At 31.5% G+C, this 25,859-nt stretch overlaps 3 protein-coding genes, 1 long non-coding RNA gene and 2 other non-coding genes across 25 annotated transcripts; 2 read left to right on the top strand and 4 right to left on the bottom strand.

Annotated features, from left to right (window-relative positions):
- Window positions 1-11: 11 nt before the first annotated feature.
- Window positions 12-2,365, top strand: LOC105127954 (Peroxidase superfamily protein). Its single transcript, XM_011029436.1, has 3 exons — window positions 12-486; window positions 627-827; window positions 1,621-2,365. The coding sequence occupies exons 1-3, from the start codon at window positions 223-225 to the stop codon at window positions 2,197-2,199; spliced, it is 1,044 nt and encodes a 347-aa protein (XP_011027738.1). The 5' UTR covers window positions 12-222; the 3' UTR covers window positions 2,200-2,365.
- A 1,563-nt stretch (window positions 2,366-3,928) lies between these two features.
- On the bottom strand, window positions 3,929-9,635 carry LOC105127956 (uncharacterized). Of its 20 annotated transcripts, none has more exons than XR_842725.1 (9): window positions 9,462-9,635; window positions 9,134-9,373; window positions 8,973-9,050; window positions 8,825-8,884; window positions 8,621-8,739; window positions 8,373-8,519; window positions 5,236-5,343; window positions 4,937-5,119; window positions 3,929-4,272 (listed from the first exon to the last, which is right to left on the bottom strand). XR_842725.1 is itself a non-coding variant. In XM_011029438.1 (5 exons), the coding sequence occupies exons 2-5, from the start codon at window positions 9,089-9,091 to the stop codon at window positions 8,010-8,012; spliced, it is 231 nt and encodes a 76-aa protein (XP_011027740.1). In that variant the 5' UTR covers window positions 9,092-9,373; window positions 9,462-9,635; the 3' UTR covers window positions 7,925-8,009. The 20 variants fall into 20 exon arrangements, 1 of the variants encoding a protein (XP_011027740.1); XR_842734.1 differs by lacking the exon at window positions 3,929-4,272 and adding an exon at window positions 4,279-4,370; XR_842735.1 differs by lacking the exons at window positions 3,929-4,272; window positions 4,937-5,119; window positions 5,236-5,343 and adding an exon at window positions 7,925-8,077 and having other exon boundaries at window positions 8,621-8,741; window positions 9,000-9,050; window positions 9,144-9,373.
- Window positions 4,371-25,657, bottom strand: LOC105127958 (uncharacterized). Its single transcript, XR_842742.1, has 3 exons — window positions 25,647-25,657; window positions 22,190-22,192; window positions 4,371-4,451 (listed from the first exon to the last, which is right to left on the bottom strand). It is a non-coding gene; the product is annotated as an uncharacterized LOC105127958 (long non-coding RNA).
- TRNAE-CUC (transfer RNA glutamic acid (anticodon CUC)) lies at window positions 5,891-5,963 on the bottom strand. The gene has a single exon. It is a non-coding gene; the product is annotated as a tRNA-Glu (tRNA).
- Window positions 9,561-9,633, bottom strand: TRNAE-CUC (transfer RNA glutamic acid (anticodon CUC)). The gene has a single exon. It is a non-coding gene; the product is annotated as a tRNA-Glu (tRNA).
- Window positions 19,084-21,235, top strand: LOC105127955 (GDSL-like Lipase/Acylhydrolase superfamily protein). The gene is made up of 5 exons (XM_011029437.1): window positions 19,084-19,463; window positions 19,544-19,674; window positions 19,817-20,050; window positions 20,420-20,663; window positions 20,767-21,235. Exons 1-5 carry the CDS (start codon window positions 19,190-19,192, stop codon window positions 20,952-20,954), a joined length of 1,071 nt encoding a protein of 356 aa, XP_011027739.1. The 5' UTR covers window positions 19,084-19,189; the 3' UTR covers window positions 20,955-21,235.
- Window positions 25,658-25,859: the final 202 nt, after the last annotated feature.

Here is a 25,859-nt window from a genome sequence, read left to right on the forward strand (position 1 = left end):
ATTTTTTTTTTTTTGGCTCTCTCTCTCTCTCTCTCTCTCTCTAGCTTTATGCATAATTAATTTTTGCTTCGAGGCTTCACGGGTGTTGATTCTCTCCTCTCTTTTTTTACTTGGCAATCTGTCCCTCAACAAACTTTCACAACTGAGCCTTGACTTGTGTGTCTATATATATTTCTTCTACTATTTCTTCTTTGTCCTAAGCTGCCTGTGTATACAACAATCATGCCTGCTCTTTCTTCTTCTTCTTCTTCTTCTTCTATTTGCACTTTCTTGCTTGTTTTCTTGCTTGTTGTAAGAGCCTCAAATTGTGCAGCCAAAGTCACCAAGAGCTCTCGCCCTCCACGCCAATTATCTGTTAATTACTATGCTAAAAAGTGCCCTCAGCTTGAGCAACTTGTTGGTTCAGTCACTTCCCAACAGTTCAAAGAAGCACCAGTGTCAGGGCCAGCCACCATTCGCCTCTTCTTTCATGACTGCTTTGTAGAAGTAATCTCGATTCCACATTCTCCATTATCCTTGCCATGCATGCTCTGTGCTTTAGCTTATTATCATGCTACATTTTTTGTAGCATAAATTAATTGATAACTTACCATCTTACTTAAATTTGATGCGTGGTTATATTGAAGGGCTGTGATGCATCAATATTGATATCAACAAACCCTAGAAGTAAACAGTTGGCAGAGAAGGATGCAGAGGACAATAAAGACTTGAGGGTGGAGGGATTTCAGACTATAAGCAAGGCCAAAGACTTGGTGGAGAGAAAGTGCCCTGGTATTGTTTCATGTGCAGACATTCTTGCAATTGCAGCCAGAGATTATGTCCACCTTGTATGTGCCTCATTTTCCTCCTCCTTCAATATCATACCCATCATTTCTGTTTTATGCTCTTGAATATATTTCTCCACACCAAATGTATCTCCATGTTGAAGCTTGAGTTTCCTTGTTCTATGCTCAAATTGCAAGCTGCTATGATTTTATTACACAGTCTGCTTAGAAAAAAAAACAGCCTAATTTCCCTCTTTTGTTTTGGTGTGAACATATTTGCTACGTAATGCTTCCTCTATAGAAAGGTGGAGAAAAATGTAGTCTGGTCATTTTTTAGGACAAAAACATGTAAACTTAGCATAAAAGGACACAAAAGGAGAACATTCATACTTCTATTTTCTCTTTCTGTCACTTGAATCACAGGTCTGCTTTGAACAGCTAAAGCCACTATGCCTGTAATTTGTCCTAACCATAACAACATTGAAACTTCCAGTCTTCTGGGCTGGTTAGATCAGGTCACCATGGGAGACAAGGTTAATGATTAGTATTGGCATGTAAAATAATAGGGACAATCGAATCTCATGAATTTATTAATTGATTTGAAAAATACCGGACACCTCTTTCATGATGTCAATACAAGAGGACAAGAATCCATGTCGTGTTTCCAGCTTGTTCTGATTTCACATCAGGATAAAAGAACTTCTAATTTTTATAATTACAGGATGAGATTCTTTCAATTACTAACTATTAAAACAACATTGTAATCATCAAATAATGATATTTTTTGTCCAATAGCATCATTATATTATCCAAGGGTTCATGCTCTGGTTTCATCTGTTATGTTTATGTGGCTCAGGCAGGAGGTCCTTATTACCAGGTGAAGAAAGGGAGGTGGGATGGGAAAATATCAATGGCATCCAGGGTGCCGTACAACATCCCTCGTGCAAATTTCACCATTGATCAACTACTAAAACTCTTCAACTCTAAAGGACTAACACTTGAGGACCTAGTCGTTCTTTCTGGCGCTCACACATTTGGATTTGCTCACTGTAAGCAATTTCTTAGCCGACTCTACAATTACCGTGGCACTAAACAGCCTGACCCTGGCATGGATCCAAGGCTACTAAAAGCTCTTAAAATGTCCTGCCCACAATTCGGTGGGAATTCAGACATTATAGCACCCTTTGATGTTACCACTCCGTTCTTGTTTGATCATGCTTATTATGGGAATTTAGAGGCTAAATTGGGGTTGTTGGCCTCGGACCAAGCTCTATTTTTGGACCCAAGAACCAAGCCCTTGGTTCAACAATTAGGAAAGGATAAGAAAAGGTTCTTCCAAGCATTTTCAATAGCTATGGAGAAAATGGGCTCAATTGGTGTGAAAAGGGGAAGAAGACATGGAGAGATGAGGAGAGTTTGCAGTATGCATGCATAATTGGATTATTATTTTTTTGAAATTTCCTTATTTTCTCCTTGTGGTAGATGTTTTGGGCTTTAATATTATGGGGTTTGAAATTTGTAGTGAATGTCTGGAGATTTTGAGATAAATCATTCACGGAATAACATTCTTCATATATATAATTTATCTTCAAACTTTTATTTTCAATGGAGTACCGAAACAAATATAGGGGTCAATCTTCGTAATGTGTTTGCTTTGGATATTCATTCACCCAAAGAACAACAGAGCACCCAAGATGGTCTACGAATTGCTCGATTCAAAGAACGAATATCCTTCCAAGCCGAGGAAACCTTTTGCTATATAGAAATTTATTTCCTTCAGAGAGTCCCTTTGCTAATTCATGGTCAAATAAATAAGGATAAGATTATTATAAATCTCCTTAAGGTCAGCCTCAGCTGTTGGTACGAAGGCAAGATGGTTCTGTTTGGATGTTGGCAAGGCTGACCAGTGTTGATCGGTTATGGTGGTGGTCAAATGGGTGGATGTACAATTTAGAAGAGAAAGGTACTGATGACTAGAGAAGTGGTTGTGCTTGGAGGCGATGAAGGGGCTGATCGGTGATGATGATTTGGGAGAGGGAGACGGTTCTTTCCCTTTTTCAATTCACTCTTTTTCTCCACTCTTTTAAAAAAGAAAAACAACACAAACTTCAACTAAATTATCGAATTGTTTACTTACGTTTAATTAAAAGATTAAAAAACCTAACAGAAAAATTGAAGCGATGAAAATTTTCAATTATAATTCACTTCTAATTATCCCTCTAACATACAAAATTTGACTCGTTAAAACCTCATAAAATATCTCCTTTTCCATCCTTTGCGAAGGCCACAAACTCTTAAAATCAGAGCCATGAGAGCCGCAGTCCAGCGAGACACCACTGCAAGTGTCGAGGTTACTTCTCAACTCTCCCTCTCTCTTTCTTAGCCTTCACACCTATGCATGCAGCTTTTTAATTACATTTACAGGTCGGTAACTGCAGGGTTATCGGAGATTGGACCAGGCCTTCTTGCTGGCCTTCACGAGTCCGATGCCGACTCTGCTGCTGATAACATTTAATTTTAAACAACCCCTCTTTTTTGGTTTTTTCTGTGTTTATGGTGTGATTGACTCTTAGTTTTTGAGTTCAACAAATAAATAAATGCGCAGATGCCGTAAGGTAGTGAACATGAGGTGGTTTACAAATGAGAGTACTGGCAGAGGTTGGGACCAGAACGTAAATAATTCATCTCTTTCTCTCTATGTTGTGTAAGAAGAGCTCTTATTCTGTAAAATGTTTGAGTGGTTAGTTAATCAAGTACAGGGGTGGGTTTTCTTAATTTGTGTTTGTGTTTATATGTGCTGGTTATGCAGAGAAATTATGCAGTTTTATTTGGCATTCATTTTACTGAACAATGAGAGAGAAAATAGGAAAAAGAAAATCTAATATATGATAACATCCCGTTAATTATTGTGTTAGAAATGCAAGTGGTAGAGTGTGTGTGTGTGTGTGTGTGTGTGTGTGTGTGTGGTTATAATGCCATTTGTCTGTGACAGTGAGACAGTTTACGTTGTGAGGAGTGATGAAGGGAAACAAACCAGGTTTTCAGGTAGCAATGCCGCCCCAGAAAACAAAACCATTGTGTGTGCGTGTGCGTTGATGGGGGGTGGATCGGCATCAGGGTTTAGAGTGTGCAACACAAGTAAATAGATATTTTGTATGCAAAGAGTGGACAGAAGTCCCCTCGTAATCATGAAATACATGCAGTTTGAAATTTATTGCATGAACAATAGATGTGTTTTGCTAGAACTAGTTCACTCTTTTCCATGTTCTTGATACTGAAATTGCTTCAGAATTCATTGTGTTATCCATTATCTTCCTGAATTCCCCTTTGTTTTTGTTTAGATGGAGTATTCGGAGCAGTGATGACTACTTTCTATCCTTGTCCTACCCTTTTTGTGCAGCTTCTTTTTACTTTGAGGCCCATTCCATTACTTTGATGCTTCGGACGGTTTCAAGGTTATTGTCATGATTAATGCCTATCTTCTGGGGCAGAGTTCAGTGACTAAAATCTGTAGAAAAACCATATCAACATATGAAATTGTTGAGAATCTGCAGAGCTGGACTGTTACCCAGCAAGCCAGCTCTCCTCAAGCCCCTCAGCTGTCCCCTAGTACAAGGTTCGAAATGATAGATGTAATGTGATCATGCAATTGGAGAGGGGAAATTATTGAGTAGGTGTTACTAAATACTGGTTAAGTATTTTGTATTGTGTTTTAAAAAATTATTTTTAAAAAATTTATAAACTTTTATTTTTTTGTTTTAATTTAATATATTTCTATGTTTTTATATTATTTTAATGTGTCAATATTAAAACTAATTTTTAAAAAATATAAAAAATATTATTTTAATATACTTTTAAAAATAATAATTTTAAAAATAACCACTCCACATTTCCACACAATAATCTCTTCATTATTTAGGTGTATAATTATATGCCAGCGCAAACCACTCTACTTTCCAGGTGTAGTGAATCACATAATTGATTATTACGGCTTGTTTGGTGTGGTAGCCCCCGCTATTGCGGCAACAACACACCCCTCCTTTCCTAAAAACATTCATTGCTTTCTAAAGAAATTCATCCAAAATTATCTCTACCAGTGGGGTCCTGAATCAAACCCAGCTGTGTGTTCACTTTACTCGGTCAGAAATTAAAGAGAAAATAATGACAAGTACCTCACACCATCATCAGCTCTGGTTGCAAACGCTGAAGCAGTATTGCCATTGTGAGATAGTTTTGCTGCAGAATTATCAGGAGGTTCTAAATTCTCACTGATTCCCGCAGAAACTTCAAATAATCCACACATGCCGCCCAAGCAATCTTTCATCAAGCCTCTGTAGTTTTGCTTTTCTTGAAATCTGCGACATAAACAAGATACAAGATGTTCACATCATGAAACGTCTCCAGCAAGGAGAGAATTTTAATTTAAGAACAAGGAAGGATATTGAAAGTTTTTGGAAGGCCGAAAGTATACCGAATCAATTAAGGCCATACACCATCATAAACAACGAAGTACAAAACTCAATAAGAACAATAGCCATAAGGAGCAAGAACTCCCTTAGACGGGTCCAGTTCATGGTTTCTGCAGTAGGATAATAAACTGTTTAAATCTCCCAGGTGCTGAAAAGCATATGAACAAGGGATGTGTCAATACCTCCATGCACCCTGTTACATTCTCATTTAGAAGAGAAGCAAGTGAGTACGTTATCTAACTCATTTAGAAGACGGAAACTTTGAGTAATCAATTCCAAGGATTTCCCGGCCCTCGGAATTTGAAACACCGCCTCGCACAGTTTGGTTCACAGAACACAAATTCCATAACAGTAACGATAATTGCAATTCCTAAATCTCTAAAATGAAGGAAACAAAGAAAGGAAATTCCTTTGTTGTAGGAGTTTCGTTACAATACAAGAGCTGCAAGCTGCTTCGAGAAATCCAATCCCTAGCGTTTCAATTTAAACAAAAACAAAACACAAATTATTAATAAAATTAGATGAGGAGATTAACAAGTGGCGGAATAAATGGCTTACTATCATCGTTGGCGTCTGGTGTGTGTTTGGAATCGGAGGCGGAGTCTAGGATTGCTATAAGGTTCTCTTCCTTTCATGCGAAAATGTGAAAAAATATACTTCCGTTGCCGGGACTTGAACCCGGGTCGCTCGGGTGAGAGCCGAGTATCCTAACCAACTAGACTACAACGGATTCTTGTTGCGATTCTATTTGAAAAACTATAATTTCATTAAACTATTTTATATAAACTTCAATTTTTAAAGTGCTTTTTATTTTAAAATATATTTACATGATTTTTTTATTTTTTAAAATATTTTTAATATCAGAAAAAAACAAAAAAATATTTATATATAATCAACATTAAAGAATTTTTAGTTATGCAAACAGAGATATTATCTTTTCAATATATATATATAATCACTAGTCGAAGGAACACATATTACTCATTTGCAGACCTTAATACATGATAAATGAAACCCAAATTAATCAAAATTAATGCACAAATAAAATGCCTTTATTATATATTAGAAAGACAAGTAGTATATCTATTAAATAAAAAACAACTCCTAATTTTCAATAATAACTCATAGAAATTAAAAACACTTGTCATTATTAAGTTATTAGATAATTAATGTCAATAATTAATTCTACCACCTTTCCATGGAACTTGGAAAATATCATGGCTATAAAAACGATCATAGCTTTAGAATAGGGTTGGCAATCTCGCTTTTCTTCTTTTTTGCTTGTCCTATGACATTCTCATCTTTACATCCACTGTCTTTTCATATTCATATTCTTCTATCCACCAAATTAGTCACGAGCTTCTTATTCAACTACCATTACTTATTTCTCATGATTTACTGTAGACTTTCACTTTTTTCCCCCAAAACTTTTTGTTTTTTTTAATTTCGCTTTGGAATTGTCAAATTAGAGGACAATTTTTTTTTTTAAAAAAAAAGGTAAGATTAAAAAGCATAACATCAAAGTGAGAAAAATAGAGGGAATGAGTGAATTTAACAAAGTTTTAGGTGAAATGTTTAATGTAGTTTCCAAACTTTTTCACTTATAAATGTTTGGTCCCTTTAATTTTTAAAATTTAAGAGCAAAGTAAATTTTGATCCCAAACTCTATATTCCTTATTTTTTGTTCTGTAATTTGTGAGGGGAGAAAGAAAGACATTGAATTTCAATAATAATAATAGAAAATCACCGTTTACATCGATTATACTCATAGAAAGAGATGATTTTAGTGTTAATAAATTCCTCTAAATAGAAAGAGTTTTTTTCCTTTGAACTTGCTTCATATGATAGATCTGAGCCTGAAAATAATTTTAGCATGGGGTTGATTATGGGTCTTAAGGTTATTTTTTAGGTTGTTCGAGGCCATAAATATATTTTACAAGGTTTTTAGGGGTTATTTTTGTTTTTTGGGTAGATGAAAATGAGTTTTTCTTTGTCTAAAATATCACAATTTAACTTTTTGATGACTAGAAGTCGTCGGAATTTAGACAGGATAGGCGATGCATCACTTGCTATTTATTTTTTCCAAAAAAATCATTGGGTTAACAACATATAGAAAAATAATAAAAAATAATAATAAAGCCCATGCCTTTTACTTTAAAATTATTTAACCCAATCAAGTTTATGATCTTAATCACAAGTATGGTTAGTTAGTTTCATTTGGCTACAAATCAGACTTTATAATTTTTTTGTTGTGCAGATAGTTGTCAATTTATTTAATTAAATGCATAAATGAACTTTATGATCAGTGTTTGAGATTTTTTTTCATGTTAAAAAACATATAGAAAATGCTATCATAATAAAAAAAAAATATTTAATATGTGATGAAGTGCGGGTCAAATATCTAGTTCTTATTAAACATCGTCTCATCTTGATACATTTCCCTATATGATCCAATCGCCTAGAGCTCATAATCACAAAAGAATTAATTTAAAATATAAAATAATAATTTTTTAAAGTAGCATAATAGAAATAAATTTTTGTGAAATAGCACGGTTTAATTTATGAAATAACACAATTTATAGAGCGTACGCGACTTCTTCCTTTTTTTTAAATGTGATATTTATTTAAAATATTTTAAATTTGAATTTAAAAAATGATATTTAAAAAAAATTAATATAAGTCTAATGCAAACGCTGAAGCAGTATTGCCATTGTGAGATAGTTTTGCTGCAGAATTATCAGGAGGTTCTAAATTCTCACTGATTCCCGCAGAAACTTCAAATAATCCACACATGCCGCCCAAGCAATCTTTCATCAAGCCTCTGTAGTTTGCTCTTCTTGAACTCTGCGACATAAACAAGATACAAGATATTCACATCATGAAACGTCTCCAGCAAGGAGAGATTTTTAATTTAAGAACAAGGAAGGATATTGAAAGTCTTTGGAAGGCCGAAAGTATACGAAATCAATTAAGGACATACACCATCATAAACAACGAAGCACAAACTCAATAAGAACAATAACCATAAGGAGCAAGAACTCCCTTAGACGGGTCCAGTTCATGGTTTCCGCAGTAGGATAATAAACTGTTTAAATCTCCCAGGTGCTGAAAAGCATATGAACAAGGGATGTGTCAATACCTCCATGCACCCTGTTACGTCGTACAAAATCTCCTTCAAGAGCATTGACAAGATATTGGAACAGCACCATGTTCCTCAGTAAAAGCACGTAAGAACAACGCTCATTGGGTGTCCAAAGTGAATGTTCCAAGCTTGATATAATTTAAACTGACAGTTTCAAACGAGTTTGCTGTTAGGACCTACAAGACATTGCACGGTTTGTCTAGCATTTTATTCACTTGAAAAGTAGAAAGAACAAGCAAACTAACCCCCATTTCTAATGCTTGAAGGTTTCCCTCATTAGCCATTTGAGCAAACCCCGTGAATAGCAGAGCCAATCAAATAAAATAAAATTCCAGCACACAAGTAATCCAGCGTTGCAATCATTCTCCATGCCACAAGAATAAGTACTTGTTCATGAAAAAAAAAAAAAAACGATTCAACCACTGCAATTATAAGTTTATCCAACTCACCAGTGAGTTAAGCGGTCTGATGATACTAGTACCGCCAGCTCCGCTCTCGCGAGACGAGGCCCAATATTCAGCCAAAAAGAATTTTATATCTAACACCATCATCATCAACATATAGATAGAACTTAAAAAACCTTGATCAAATACACACCAGGATAGAAGCAGAAGAACTTAATACCTCCGCTGGCCGAGATGCTTCTTTATCCGACAAATACACGCCAGGATAACGCTAAACGCAAGCAAAAACAAATTAAATTCTCTAAGCATCATCTAAAACTGCAAGTTCAGATTAAAAGAGAAGCAATTGAGTACGTTATCTAACTCATTTAGAAGACGGAAACTTTGAGTAATCAATTCCAAGGATTTCCCGGCCCTCGGAATTTGAAACACCGCCTCGCACAGTTTGGTTCACAGAACACAAATTCCATAACAGTAACGATAATTGCAATTCCTAAATCTCTAAAATGAAGGAAACAAAAGAAAGGAAATTCCTTTGTTGTAAGAGTTTCGTTACAATACAAGAGCTGCAAGCTGCTTCGAGAAATCCAATCCCTAGCGTTTCAATTTAAACAAAAACAAAACACAAATTATTAATAAAATTAGATGAGGAGATTAACAAGTGGCGGAATAAATGGCTTACTATCATCGTTGGCGTCTGGTGTGTGTTTGGAATCGGAGGCGGAGTCTAGGATTGCTATAAGGTTCTCTTCCTTTCATGCGAAAATGTGAAAAAATATACTTCCGTTGCCGGGACTTGAACCCGGGTCGCTCGGGTGAGAGCCGAGTATCCTAACCAACTAGACTACAACGGATTCTTGTTGCGACTCTATTTGAAAAACTATAATTTCATTAAACTATTTTATATAAACTTCAATTTTTAAAGTGCTTTTTATTTTAAAATATATTTACATGATTTTTTTATTTTTTAAAATATTTTTAATATCAGAAAAAAACAAAAAAATATTTATATATAATCAACATTAAAGGATTTTTAGTTATGCAAACAGAGATATTATCTTTTCAATATATATATATAATCACTAGTCGAAGGAACACATATTACTCATTTGCAGACCTTAATACATGATAAATGAAACCCAAATTAATCAAAATTAATGCACAAATAAAATGCCTTTATTATATATTAGAAAGACAAGTAGTATATCTATTAAATAAAAAACAACTCCTAATTTTCAATAATAACTCATAGAAATTAAAAACACTTATCATTATTAAGTTATTAGATAATTAATGTCAATAATTAATTCTACCACCTTTCCATGGAACTTGGAAAATATCATGGCTATAAAAACGATCATAGCTTTAGAATAGGGTTGGCAATCTCGCTTTTCTTCTTTTTTGCTTGTCCTCTGACATTCTCATCTTTACATCCACTGTCTTTTCATATTCATATTCTTCTCCCCACCAAATTAGTCACGAGCTTCTTATTCAACTACCTTTACTTATTTCTCATAATTTACTGTAGACTTTCACTTTTTTGCCCCAAAACTTTTTGTTTTTTTTTAATTTCGCTTTGGAATTGTCAAATTAGAGGACAATTTAATTTTTATTTTTTTTGAAAAGGGTAAGATTAAAAAGCATAACACCAAAGTGGGAAAAATAGAGGGAATGAGTGAATTTAACAAAGTTTAGGTGAAATGTTTAGTGTAGTCTCCAAACTTTTTCAATTATAATGTTTGGTCCCTTTAATTTTTAAAATTTAAGAACAAAGTAAATTTTGATCCCAAACTTTATATTCCTTATTTTTTGGTCTGTAATTTGTGAGGGGAGAAAGAAAGACATTGAATTTCAATAATAATAACAGGAAATCACCATTTACATCGATTATACTCATAGAAAGAGATGATTTTAGTGTCAATAAACTCCTCTAAATAGAAAGAGTTTTTTTTCTTTTGAACTTGCTTGATATGATAGATCCGAGTCTGAAAATAATTTTAGTAGGGGATTGATTATGGGTCTTAAGGTTATTTTTTAGGTTTTTCGAAGCCATAAATATGTTTTACAGGGTTTTTAGGGGTTATTTTTGTTTTTTGGGTAGATAAAAATAAGTTTTTCTTTGTCTAAAATATCACAATTTAACTTTTTGATGACTAGAAGTCATCGAAATTTAGACAGGATCACTTGCTATTTATTTTTTCCAAAAAAATCATTGGGTTAACAACACATAGAAAAATAATAAAAAATAATAATAAGGCCCGTGCCTTTTACTTTAAAATTATTTAGCCCAATCAAGTTTATGATATTAATTACAAGTATGGTTGGTTAGTTTCATTTGGCTACAAATCAAATTTTATAATTTTTTTTTGTTGTGTAGATAGTTGTCAATTTATTTAATTAAATGTATAAATGAACTTTATGATCAGTGTTTGAGATTTTTTTTTCATATTAAAAAACATGTAGAAAATGCTATCATAATGAAAAAAAATTATTTAATATGTGATGAAGTGCGGGCTAAATATCTAGTTCTTATTAAACATCATCTCATCTTGACACATTTCCCCATATGATCCAATTGCCTAAAGCTCATAATCATAAAAGAATTAATTTAAAATATAAAAGAATAATTTTTTAAAGTAGCATAATAGAAATAAATTTTTTGTAAAATAGCACGGTTTAATTTACGAAATAACACAATTTATAGAGCATACGTGACTTCTTTCTTTTTTTAAATGTGATAGAGTCAGTTTTAATATATTTATTTAAAATATTTTAAATTTGAATTTAAAAAATGATATTTAAAAAAATTTAATATCAGTCTATATTATTTAAATTTAAAAGCTATTTTAAATTTTAAAATTAAAAAATCATCTACTCAATCAATAGTATTTATCTTTATCACAACTACAATAAAAACAAAGACAATATTTGTTTATTTTTTTTAAAAAATATTTTTAAAATAAATAAACATTAGTCTCAATCTCAAGTTGTGATGAAAATAATATTTATTTAAATTTAAAAGCTATTTTCAATTTCAATTTTGAAAAGAATGATATCTACTTGATCAATAGCATTGATTTGTTTGTGTATCCAGCCATTAAAAAATAATTGTGGGTGTACGGGAAGATTTATGAAGCATCCTTTCAAAAAGTTATAACATAGATGAGGGAACATGCATGCAGAATCACTTTAAGCTGTTAACGACACAAATATAAATGGTCTCAACTCCATCCCGCAGCTCATTTAATTCAGCTGCGTCATCTGCCGACCTGAATATATTATACAGTAATAATAATAATAAAATTATGTAATTAATTAACCATGCATATAAAAATGTAAAGAAATTTCAGAAACAACAGAAGAGGGAAAAGAAAGAAATTGGTGAGAAATTTTACTAACAGTTACTATTTTCTTCTTTAAAAAAAAAATAATCCAAGTATAAGTACCATGAGCCTTTGTTTTTCTTGAAATTAGTTTTTTGAAAATTATTTTTAAAATTTTCTTATATTTAATTGACATTAGAAATATTGATTAATAGAAAAAACTTTCTAATTAAAGAAAAAACTAACTTGATTTTTAAGAAAATATTTTTTTTTATTTTGAGCTGGAAATATTTTTTTGAAGTTGTGAAAAATTTAAAAATATTATATTATTTTTTGATTATATCAAATTTGATCTTTAAATTTTTGATTGATATATATTTTGTTTGAATTTTTTTTTTTGAATTTCATCCCTTAAAATTTGATTTAATTTTTATATTAACTTTGATCTTTATTTTTATAATTGTTATTTTTTTCTCTTTTATTAATTTTTTAATTGAAATTTTTTATCTATCAAATTTGATCTTTATTCTTTTGATTGTTACTTATTTTATTTGAAATAATTTATAAAATTATAATTATTTTAATTTTAATTTCATCATCTTTTAATTTTTTTATTTGTTAAATTTGATTTCTATTATTTTGATTATTATTTATTTTATTTGAGATAATTTATGAAGTTAAATTTGTTTTCAATTTCATTCTCATTCAACTTTTGAATTTGTAAGATTTGTTTCTTATTATTTTAATAAACTTGAAAAAAATAAAATATTAATAAGTTATTTTTCAACTTATTTTTCATAACATAACTAAATACTGAAAAATATTTTTCAACTTATTTTCAATGACACCACCAAATATAAAAAAATAATTTATTTTTTAGGAATTCACTTTTCAAGAAAACTACTTTCTAAAAAAAAAAAACTATTTCCCAACAAATAAATTATGCTAGCTGAAACCAATTCAGATAGTGTTTTGCATTGCGTCTTGGAAATGTTTTTTGAAAAAAATTAAATTTTTTTATTTTTTGTTTTATTTCAAATTAATATATTTTTTAATATTTTTAGATCATTTTGATGTGTTAATATTAAAAATAATTTTTAAAAAGTAAAAAAATATTATTTTGATGTGTTTTAGAATGAAAAACAATTTGAAAAATAACTGCTATAATATTTTCAAAATCTAGTTGGGATTTTAGTGATTTATTGAGCTAACCAAACTAGATTAATAATAATGAAATAAAAAATACTCAGAATAAAAATAAAAAACATTCACAGCTATACTTTCAAAATGAAAATATTTTTTTTTTCTGAATTTACCCCAGGTCAATATTCACAGCTACACTTTCAAAATATTCCAGGGTGGTTGGGACAGAGGCGTAGCTAGTTTTTTTATATGTGATCCACACAAATATATATATATATATATATATATATATATACTTCAAAAAAAATTATAACTTTTGAAAAAACCAACCACAATTCTAGAAATTGAGATCAAGCCTGGAATTAGCTGGGCGCTGGAGGTGGTGCTGGACTTCCGGGTCAATAAATGTGGTAGATCTTTGAGAAATAAAAAAATAAATAAAAGGATAGCTTTAATGCACCGAAAATCACTGACAGCTTAGTAAATCACCAACGACATAGATCTGTTTCCATGCCTACCCTTTACCGATAGAATTTCAGCTCTCGTGATTGGATTTCTTTGTCTTCTTCTACTTTTTTTTCGTGACAGAATCGTTTTAGCTTTATACTATATAGGTGTCACATGTTACACTACGAGTATGGTTAATTTTTTTCCTAAATTTAAAAGACATGTTGATGATAACTATATTTAATCTTTAGTTCAAAACAATGAAATGGAAAGAAAATAAAAGAAATTGAAAAACAAAAAATATCAACGAAGAAAAACTTGTGTTGACTTAAATAATCCCTTATGTGTGATATTAAATTAAAACAAGAAATGTTTTAAAAAAAAACATAAAAAAATAAAATTAAATCAATAAAAAACACTAAAAAAAATTGATTTAAGGTTGGTTAATTTAACCAACTCGCATTTAAATAATCCTATAAAAAATAAAAAAATCACAAAGTTTAAGGATTAATAAGTTAATATTAAGAAATAAAATAAAAAAATTCATTAAAAAAATACTATTTTTTTTTAATCAAATTATATTAACTCAAATAACGTATTACTTGAAATATAAAATTAAAATAACTAAAAAAAACATAACAGAACAAATCATGTAGTGTAAGGTCAATAATCACTGTCAAATTATAAAATTTTAAAAAATAATTTATAAAAAATATAAAATTTAAATTAGTAACCTAAATCATAAAAATAACATTATTCTATAGAAAACAAACAAACAAAAAAAACAATGTAAATTTCTTAATAATAAAAAAATAAAAAATAATATAGGTAACCATCAAATTAATATGAATAAAATTTAAGAACAAAATATAAAACAAAATAAATTCAACACACGTGTTGCCCCACAGGCTTCTCTGCAATTGGACACATTGAACGCCATGAAAATTAGTTGTTTATGGATGCCGGACACTGCTGTACCCACCACCCAAGGGTGCACATGGAGTCCCCACTCGACGTGCAAATTAGATGCCAACCAATGTTTCTTTTTCAATAATATGAATATTTAGATTACTAAATTTTTCCTAACTAAAATTGATAATAACAGAAAAACCTTACTAGAAAGATTAAAATGCCCCCTTAAGACAACATCCTTAATACAAGGTCCCTTAACAACAGCTTAACAGTGATTTCATTTTGAAGTATAATTAAGTCAATTTATTATTTTGAAAAAAATAAAAAGATAAAAAAAACCTTTTTATGCTCGTCTTTTTTTTTAAAAAGGTAACTAGATCTTTCTATTATTTAAAAAAAAAAGGGAACAAAAAAAACAAGGCTACCCCAATTTAATTTTTTAGTGCCTGTTGAACTATGTGCAATGACCAATCTGCCCCTCTATTTATATATATATTTTTAATTTATGTAGGGTGTCCAGGCCAGCTTACGCGCACCACGACTAATCCTCACGGCTCACTGAACATCCTGCAAGCCCAGTAAATAGGTAAGGCACTGCAAGGATGACAAACATGCATAATAAGATTCGAAATCAGATGCGGAAAAAGAAAATAAACCCCTTACACCACTATATTTATTTTGCTTGCTAGTGGAGGGTCATTGTATCATAATATTTTTGGGAAGTTTCAACTGACAAGCGACGCAGCGCAACTGCAATATTAATTATTGAGGCGCAACCAAGTTTTCAATGGAGCTGTCAGCGAAAACGTGAAAAAGGAAAGAGGAAATTATCCCTTGCTCTGAATATCAACATCAAAAGTCATACTATGTTGCTTCAATGTGCCGACGAGTATCTTCTCATTCATCTGTGTATATCAATTGGACCACCGACAGCGGCGGAGCAAGATCAAAAAGTTAGGGGGGTTAAATTAAAAAATTATTTTAAAAAATTAAAATTTTAATTATTTTTACTAAAATTATAAATATTTATAAGAAAAGACATGGAAAAAACTCTTTCTTCATAGATCCAGGTCCCTGCCAAAGTTGCTATATACACTTGTAGCAACTTCAAGCTATAACAAACTTTTTAATTTATAAATTTATGTGTCATAAGCATAACATTAATTTATGTGTCATAAACTTTTTAATTTTATCTTCTTCTTAATTACTAGTATTATTTAAATAATTTATAATAATTTTATTCTAATTCCTAATAGATTTTTAAGAATATTTATTAATGAATAAGTTTAAATCATGTATTTTTTTTAAATTAAAATGCTTAGTTTTTTTAAATACGACTAGTTTTACATAAAGCTTGATAATTTATAGTTAATTAGTTTGTTGATTGTTAAAACATATCCGTGAATTTTGATTGTATTAAAATAAAAACTATAAATATAAGATAGTTAATAGTTAGTATATCTTTGTGTCTACTGCGTGCTTGTATTTGATTATTTATAATTAGATTGAATAAAAAAAATATCAGCAATTTATTTAGAAAAATTAAATACATTTTTTTCATATCATATGTTATTATATATAAAACAATTCTACATCTTTCTTCCGAAAATAGAGTAAATAAAAAAGAGAAAACAATTTGATTATTTATTATAATGTTTTATTTATACTATATGGATATCATCAATATGTAAAGTGTCTTATGTGAACAAAAAAATGATTATTTATTAGAATGAATTTTTTATTTGAAAGAGTTACTTTTAAGTACATTTGATGTGGATAGGGTTTATAAACAACATAGTCATGACTAAAAGTTTTATAAATACTCATTTGTATAAATATATTTTTTATATTTAAGGCAAAATTTGTTAAAATACAAAATTCCCAATATTGAATTAATGAAGCTATGAATCACTCTCTATTTCTCTTGATAATACTTTTTTTGAACGGCTGCAAATGGAATAATATCATCGACAACCCCTTTCTATTTCTCTATCTTTTTCCTTCCCCCTAATAATTTTGAATTTAGTTATTATATTTGCAATTTAAATAATTATGAATTTAAATTTTATATATTTTAAAATCTATAATTTTATTTGATTTATTATTATCCTCAACGTATAACGATGTTTTGTTGTTGATTTGTGTTAATTGGAGGTTCGGATTGGGGGCATGGATTTATAGTTTTAAATGAAGTTAAAGTGGTGTAGGTGTCAAATCTATCGATAACTTCTCCCATTCATAACTTTTGGGTAGAGATTCCCGAGTTTTAGAATGTTTGTTTTTACGGTAAAAATAATATTTTTTAAAATTTAAAATTTATTTTTTATTTAAAATTTATTTATTTCAAAATTAGACTAGCTGTACAATTTATCTGTAAATATCTTGATAGAAAAATTTCATCTATATATATCAACAATATTATAGATAGTATTATAATGAAATTTTAAAAAACAAATTATACAGTAATGTAATGTTTATATTGATAGAATTGCAGATGGAGTTACCATCAAAATAATTTTGTTATTAATATTTAATTTATAACATGAGACTCTACTCTCTTCTCTCTCTCCTTTATTTCTATTTTTTCTCTACAACAAAACAATCACCCCTCCCCCTTCAATCTTAATACAATTCAATAACCCACAATTTTTCTAATCACTATATTTTTTATTATTTATAAATATATTTAACTAATAATATTTTTATGATACAGCCATGACTTTTAAACATGAGTTAAATCAAATGAAGTTTTTTTGTGGAAACGCACGTGTAGAGTGATGATAGCAAAAAAAAAGGTGTAGTAGTTTGTTGATAACGAAACTCAACACTTTGTGATATGTTATTTTCAACCATTTTTATTTCTTAAGATATTATTTACTTGAATTTGATGGTTTTATTTTTTATTTATAGGAGATATATAATAGTTGATTGAAAAAGAGATATGAAAACGATTCTCTGACCCACTCGAATTTTGATTTAAATTTGTGGTTGGAGGCAGGATCATCCGGTGGATTCGATGGAAATCAAGTGTACGAACTTTCTAATACTATGGTCGAGAACTTACAAACAACTCGTAATGTTTCAACCATTTGGTACTCACAATCGATACTGAACACTCTAACTCCGGGGTTCGCAACTTTGTTAGATTAAGGATTGCAAGAATGTACAACTCATCTCAGTAGATATATTTTAGAGAGTTGAAAAAAGAATTATAATAAATACTCCTACAACTATTAAATCATTAATGATATTATTTTTTTGGTATATTTCAGAAAGTTGAAAAAATTGCACTATTAATGCCATTGCAATTCACCTAGAGAATTATTGATGGATTGAAGTAAATAATTTTTTCTTCGCATGTATAGTTTGTCTATAAAAGCAATTAATAAATTCATTAATAATAAACTTGTTGAGAGACTATAAATTACTAATAAGTATTTTTTTTAACAAATAATTTTTTTATGTGATTTTATTGGTAAAATAATCACAAAAAAATAGTATAAATACTAATAAAAAATTTCATTGATAAAACTATTAAATCTAATAATAACAAAATACTTTAAAAATTAATTATTATACAAGCATGCACTTAAACACATGAAAAACAATCTTATTGTGAACAGCTTGAAAAGAAGGAAACCCTCGAAGAACTCTTTGAAAGTATGTGAAATGAGGACGAGATGCTACTTACAAGGTCGATAGTTTCTGATATAGTGATCAAATCTTTTTTTTTTTTTTCCAGTTATTAGAATCGATTATATCTCTATTTGAATCTTGTGGAATTGTAATGGCTATGTTTTATTTTCAGTATTAATGAAATTGTTTTTTTTATATAAAAAACATCAATTTAAAATATAAATAAAATATACTTTAATCACCAAATCTATGCCACGCTGTTCAAAGCCCATATTGTTTTCAGCTTGGTAGGTAGAAAAATAAATTCATCTGTACCGCTAAACAGCGAAATTTTCCACGCAACGAAAAAAAACAGAACTTGATTAATGCCCCAAGGCCCCAAACCATTGGGCCCTGTATAGAAGGAGACTTGTAGATTAATTGATTTTAAATTTATTTTTTTAGAAATTAATTGACGTTTCATAAATATTAAAAACTTATATAATTATTTTAGATCTATAAAATTAATTAAAACATATATAAACTCATCTGAATATTCATGATATCTTCTAGCTAAAATGAAAGAGATAGTTGTCTCTATAATGCCTTCTAGCTAAAATTTTATTCTGATTGATTAAACTAGGATAATATTAGATTGTTAAAATAATTGTGTATCAAATATATTAAAATATAATTACATCTTCTAAATGATTATTATGTATCAAATATATTAAAATATAATGTCATCTTCTAAATGAATTTTTACTATTAAAATGCACATAAATAAAAAACTATATTTACAATATTGGAGGAGATGCTATACTATCGATTTAACTCTTTTAAATAGCTTATTTCTATTGGAGGAGATGCTCGTTGGCTATTTAAGAAAGGTGTAGTACGTAGTTCAAATCATGCCTTCACTAATCAAATTCTCTTTCAGTCTTGACAAATTTACAAGGAGACAACACCAATGCATTCAAAAGTTCCAATGGTGACGGTTCTAGCATTAATGGCACTGATGCCATTGTTCTCAGGAGCAGTGGACATTCGTCAATTGAGGCATTTGACAGCAAAACACAATGTGACTTGTGTTCTAGTCTTTGGAGACTCAAGCGTTGATCCTGGCAATAACAACCGCCTTCCAACGACTGCGAAGGGCAACTTTCCTCCCTATGGGAAGGACTTCTTTGACCGTCGCCCCACTGGAAGGTTAAGCAATGGAAGACTTGCCACAGATTTCATAGGTGAATTCTTGTCATTACGCTACAAAAATTCGTATGTCACCTTCATTTGATTAATATATAGTTTATGCTTCTTTCCCCAGCTGAGGCAATTGGTTATACGAAGATAATTCCAGCCTTTCTTGATCCTAATCTGAAGCCAGCAGATTTGCTTCATGGTGTTAGTTTTGCTTCTGCTGCTTCTGGTTATGATGACCTTACTGCCAATCTCTCAGTAAGCCCACAAAAAATCCTTCTACTTTTCTTTTAACCACATCATCTTGCGAATAGCAGCAAAAGTTCTGAAATGCTTGTCATTGTATGATGCTAACCTTTTCCCTTTCCTGTCTTTCCTCTTTGGTTGCAAATTGCAATAGCAAGTGTTGCCGGTTTCCAAGCAGCTAGAGTACTTGAAGCACTATAAGCTCCATTTGTCTCGGTTGGTGGGTGTAAAGAAGGCACAAAACATCATAAATAATGCTATTTTTGTTTTGAGTATGGGCACCAATGACTTTCTCCAGAACTACTACTTGGAACCAAATCGCCCCAAGCAATTCAACGTTGAACAGTACCAAAATTTCTTGGCATCAAGGATGTTCGAGGACATTAAGGTGCTTACTCTCTCTTTCAATAAGTTATTACTATTTCGTAAACCTCAGTGATCAAGGAAATCAAGTTAGACAAGTTTGTGCACTTCAGTTTGATTCTTGTTCAAAATCATTTCACATGCATTTGCTAGTTGAAATATTGGTGATAATTTTACATCCTCTACCAAGTTCGTTGCTTTGCTGGAAACGGTCTTTCCATTCCCCAATAACTTGGCCTCTTGCTTGTCCATAGTATCATGAACATATTAAAGGGGCAATTTGCATTTCTCATCGAATGCCATGCCAACTGATCGATATCTACTTTCTGAACAAATTTATGTTATGTTTTCTTTTGGTAAGTTGGCACAGCGTTGATCATCAATATTTTTGCAGGGAATGAATAGACTGGGGGCCACTAGAGTGGTGGTTGTCGGGGTGCCTCCTCTGGGATGCATGCCAATCGTTAGGACCCTGGCGGGTCAGAATACTTGTGTCGAGAGCTATAACCAAGTAGCCTGGTCATTCAACGCAAAGATAAAAGAGAAACTGGCTATTCTCAAGAAAATAGGGATTAAAGATGCTTATGTTGATTGCTATGGTGTCATACAAAATGCAATCAACACCCCAAAGAAATTTGGTTAGTACATATCCCAAAAAAATCTTCTGTTTCACTCTTATTTACCATATGTATTAAAAAAAAAGAGCAGTTGTTGGTGATGATCTTTTTCTCTATCCGGCAGGATTGGTGGAAACTTCAAAAGGTTGCTGTGGATCAGGAACTGTAGAATACGGGGACACATGCAAAGGCTTGACCACATGTGCTGATCCATCAAAATATGCGTTTTGGGATGCTGTTCATCCTACAGAAAAAATGTACCAGATTTTAGCTGACGAGGCTATAGCATCTCTTGGTCGAGCACTCATATAGGCTAAACGGTGTTTTTGTTACTGTTGATTACAGGCTAGGAAACAGGCACCCAACAGCTTGTGAAGATTGGAAAAAAGAAACTGGAAACTAAAATCCTTTTCGGCTGTCTCTTAAGTGATTATATAAATATAATCCTCTTCACTCTTGCTGTTTGATAATCTCATTACACTATTTATAATATTAATGTGCTGTTCAAGTCAAACTAAGTTTACTGTTCCTATTTTTATTTTTTGTTCCAATTGTTATATCAATTATATTTAAGCAGATCGTTTCAGACACGAGCATGTTGGGCAAATTCTACACTTCTACGTATTGAACGCTAATTTGTGATTGTTTTCCATTACCCACACTGCCAGCCTTCCCTACCTGCTGGGTCAAGAACTAATAATCCCAGAAACACAAGAGAAACCAGCCCAGAAACCCGTGACCTCCTTTTCCAGGAGACAAGTGAACCATCAACAAAAACATACCCTCATGAACGGTTCCTCTCCCCCTCACATATTGTCATAACTATCAAAAACATAAAAAAGAGTTGAGTGATAAAATTTCATCTCTTTGATTCTGTTTGCTCACGAAAACCGGCCACAACGCTTCCCCTCCTCCTCGTGAACTAGCTAAACAACCTCCTTTAATCCTCATCTGTAGTTTATTATTATTTTTAAATTAGATTATCGCTCTTTTAGTTTTTTTTATTAAATGGATTTTTTTAATAAAAATTTGTAGTTATTAAATGGATTTTTTTAATAAAAATTTATAGTTATTCTTTAATTTATTTTTTTATTCTTTATTTTTTTTTTTAGCTTTGGATCATTTGGGACAATTTTTTTTTTTTAGTTTTATCTTTGGATGATGAATTTTTTCAAATAATATATTTTTAATTTAATAAGTCAATACGAGTTAATTTAAAAAAAATCATTTTTTTAATTTTATACCATTTGATATTGGTTTATTTATTAAAAAAAGCTTTATAGATTTTTTTTATTAAATTTTTTTATCTAATTTAATAACTTGAATAATAAATTTTGATAAGTTACCCAACTTTTTTTATTACTTAGATTACAAGTATGGGCGTTAAAAAAACAAGAATATATGTAAAATTTGTATTATCCAGCCTGTTAAAGTCGGTTAATATGAAAAAATGATAGATGATAAAAAAATTTAATAAATAAATATCACAAATTCGGTGTATGTTGTAACATTTGAAAACAGCACATATTATCTCTTTTGATTTTAACTCTCTTAGTCAGTGTATTGACTCTTGAAGTTTGTTTCTTTGATCACAAATTCATGTTTTCATCCATGTGAGTAATCAACTCTGGAAATGCAAATACAAATAAAATTTTAGAATTTTAGAAGTATTTTGAAAATATAAAAATAAATAAAAATAATTGTTTGAACTAAAGTTATTTTTTAAAGTATTGTTTATTTAAAAATATATCAAAATAATATTTTTTATTTTTTAAAAATTATTTTTAATATTAACACATCAAAATAATCTTAAAAAAAATAAAACTTGAAACAACAGAATAAGAAAATTTCAATTTTTTTAAATATTTTTAAAACACCAAAAAAATAGCCCTCTAAATCATTATTAATTATGCCTGGCAGCCACTGAACCATATTGTACCAACCATATGACTACCGGGCCTAAGACGTTGCCTGAGTTTCATTATTTAGTTGTTGCAGATAACAAAAGCCCGTTAGACAGAAAAGTTAGGAGGCTTCCATGCTGTGGAATCATGCCACGCCCAATACTCATAGAGACCCAATTCCAGCTGAATCCACAACTTTTTCGAGAGAGATAACTTGGAAGAGAAGTCAGAGGTCTTCATCTCTTCCTTCAGAATGAACTCTCGGCCAGTAGTTTCAGATAAAAGATATAAAAGAACTAAGTAGGAAGGAAATCGTAATGGGACCCAATAAACGTGTGGAACCCATTGGCACAACGTTTTCTCTGAGATGGGCTAATGAAGGACGCAAAAGGAGTTGATTTCTTAAATTGATCGAGCACACTACAACATCCTGATGCGGCGGAGTCTAAAACACAACTTCGATATTGTAGGTTTCTGGCAACGAATATAATAAGTCATCTCTCTCCAATCCATTGAATTCAGACAGCCGCATTTGTACAATTTATGGCTGCTTCTATCACAAGCTTATACATACCTCCCTTTTGGGTTTGAATTTTCATGTCCCATTCGTGTGGATCTATTTTTTTTTATTAATCAAGTTCACAACCCCTGATCACCGAGAATTGACCGCAAAAACTATGCAACTGCTGATGCTGTAGGGGTATTTTCAAACCTAATGACTAGACCATAAGCAGTTTATAATTCACTCTGGGTTAAAGGTAGAAGGAGTTTGTAAGGTGTTTATGGATGAATCCGTGCTCTGATAGATTAAGCTTTTGGATTTGGTATCCGTAACTGTATTCAAGGTCCTCATGGCATGCAGGTTTCTTAACCAAATCTCCTTGACAAAAGGACAGGGCTCGAGCCCAACACCTTCGTCTCGGAGAAAGCATTACTCTGACGATTAGCTTGGAGGGCTTTTGCGGGTTAGAACAACTCGAAGAACTTACAACAGAATGGGTTCTAAATAGAATCCTTTAGTTCCGTAGTTAAAGCATCTGGCACATGGAATTGCTTCTTGGTGTATTCAATAATGCTGGTAAGTGATACAGAATATTCAAGATCCGAGACGACTGAAAAGGAATGTCTGGAAAGGACCTTTATGCTTTTAAACCAGAAATCTCAATGGGAACATGATCTCTTAAATGCCTTACAGCAAGCTAGTAACAAAAAGTACCTGCAAAGCAAACTAAGCATCAAGGTTTATACCCTTTTCTCTCACTTTTTTGAAAATACACAACTGTCACTCTTCAAGATCCAGCAACTTGAATTTGTCAAAGGATTCAATAGAATGACTCATCATTTGGCGTATTATGCTTGAACTCCTGCCACATTCACCTGAAGTCATTCAGTACTCTGAACCTGGGATAAGAAATGGCCAGTAGAGGTACATCAAGAATTTTTAGACCTAGGAAAGATTTAACTATAAGAGTACTCCGAGTCTAAAATTGAATATTTATTTTGGAAATTGAAAGTTATTTTCTAATTAGGGTAGCTTTATATGTATCTGTGTGTGAATGTACTTCAATACGAGGAAAGTGGTAACACATGGGGATAGCAATGCAAAATCACACCAGAGCAAGAGCAATATAAAACTCAGCAGATTCTCCTTTGCCAGCTTTCAATTCCTCAGGTTCCATGTCTCTCATTTAATTTAATCATGAGCTACGGGAAGAATTTCCAGTAAAATATGCAGAGCACATACGTAGATAAATCCCTGCAAATGATTAGAACGTGTACACAAGTCAACAGAGAAGCCTTAAAATGCACATATCACCTCTTTCTTATTTAGTGTTTAAATTCCAATATCCTCCATGACTTTAGATGTTAAGTGGATTAAAGCACAAGTTTCCAAGTGGATTAAAATCACATCAATGTTGTAGGATAAGCATAGCTTAGCTGTTAATTAACAGATTACGCGTGTGCTGATATATACACATATATATGTAACACCTTCCGTCCTCCTCCCTTTTTATTGTTTGTGTGAAATCAACTAGCCAATTCTTTTTTATGTAAATGACAACATGACTATACAAAGTGATCATCGTGCAGCATCTGAAGGAATGTTAGAGAATGTTTGGGCAAGCTACATAGGAGAAGATAGAGGAGACAGAGGAATTAGTAATAGTGAACAAGAGGTGTCTAAATCATGGCAGGAATTGCCTAGTCTTGATAGGAGAGATGAGTCCATGGAGGTTCTACAAAGGCTACCGAGTCTAGGCAGGTGGATCTCGATTGGTGCTGAGACCTGGGAGGAACTTCTTGATGGAATCATTCCTCAAATGAACAGTACTTGCAATGATACTGCAGAAAACAGAAGTCCCAGCAGCCTAAGCTCCATAGCGAGTACTGTGAAAGTAGAGAAAGTGACTACCAGGCATTACCGGGGAGTAAGGAGGCGGCCTTGGGGAAAGTATGCAGCAGAGATAAGGGACTCGTCGAGAAAAGGAGCTCGAGTTTGGCTTGGGACTTTTGAGACAGCTGAAGAAGCAGCTTTGGCTTACGACAAGGCTGCTTTGAGAATCAGAGGCCCCAAGACATACCTCAACTTCCCACTTGAAACAGTTGCAAAGGCTATGTGCATTGACTGCTCCAGAAACGACTCCAGTGTTTTGTCCACCACAAATTCTCAAGGGAACAACAATTCTTGCACATTTCCAGGAAGCAGCGACAATGTTTCAGTTATCCATAGAAAAAGGGCTTCAAGAGATTGGGAAGTGAAAAGTGAGTCGACAATGATGGAACAACCTGGACCCAAGAGAACGGCTCGCGCAGAAGAATTGTTTGCGAATGATGTGGTAGAATTTCAGGACCTGGGGAGTGACTACCTGGACAGTTTGCTGTCCTCTTTCTAGACGAAGTATATCGTTGGTATAATTATTTTTTACTTCTTACACAAACTTCATTAGGCATACGGAGTGCTGTCAATGTAGGAATTCAAAGGCGGTCAGGAATATTATTTGTAGTCAGGTTTTGTATGTCTAGTAAAATGTTCCTTTTCTTCCAAAAAAAATCATTATTGTTTTCTTTTCTGTATATTCTAATTAGTGTTTTTTTAAACGTATTCAAATATTTTTTAAATATTTTTAAAAATTTATTTTTGATATTAGAATATCAAAATAATTTAAAAATATATAAAAATAATTTTAAATGCAAATAAGTTTCAATTTTTTAGCAAACGAGGAGCTAGCCATATTGCCAAACGGGTTCTAATTAATTTAACACTAATATCTAAAATGAATTGTTGTTTTATTGGGTTGTTCCTCTCCTTTTA

The sequence above is a fragment of the Populus euphratica genome, unplaced genomic scaffold (genome assembly GCF_000495115.2).
Source record: "Populus euphratica unplaced genomic scaffold, PopEup_1.0 scaffold15.1, whole genome shotgun sequence".
Lineage (NCBI taxonomy): Eukaryota > Viridiplantae > Streptophyta > Magnoliopsida > Malpighiales > Salicaceae > Populus > Populus euphratica.

Coding starts and splice junctions, on each gene's coding strand:
- LOC105127954 (XM_011029436.1), top strand. CDS start 223: ATGCCTGCTCTTTCTTCTTCTTCTTCTTCTTCTTCTATTTGCACTTTC. Junction 487..626: donor TTCATGACTGCTTTGTAGAA/GTAATCTCGATT, acceptor GTTATATTGAAG/GGCTGTGATGCATCAATATT. Junction 828..1,620: donor CCAGAGATTATGTCCACCTT/GTATGTGCCTCA, acceptor TATGTGGCTCAG/GCAGGAGGTCCTTATTACCA.
- LOC105127956 (XM_011029438.1), bottom strand. CDS start 9,091: ATGATGCTTAGAGAATTTAATTTGTTTTTGCTTGCGTTTAGCGTTATC. Junction 8,885..8,999: donor AAGCATCTCGGCCAGCGGAG/GTATTAAGTTCT, acceptor GCTGAATATTGG/GCCTCGTCTCGCGAGAGCGG.
- LOC105127955 (XM_011029437.1), top strand. CDS start 19,190: ATGCATTCAAAAGTTCCAATGGTGACGGTTCTAGCATTAATGGCACTG. Junction 19,464..19,543: donor ACTTGCCACAGATTTCATAG/GTGAATTCTTGT, acceptor TTCTTTCCCCAG/CTGAGGCAATTGGTTATACG. Junction 20,051..20,419: donor GGATGTTCGAGGACATTAAG/GTGCTTACTCTC, acceptor ATATTTTTGCAG/GGAATGAATAGACTGGGGGC.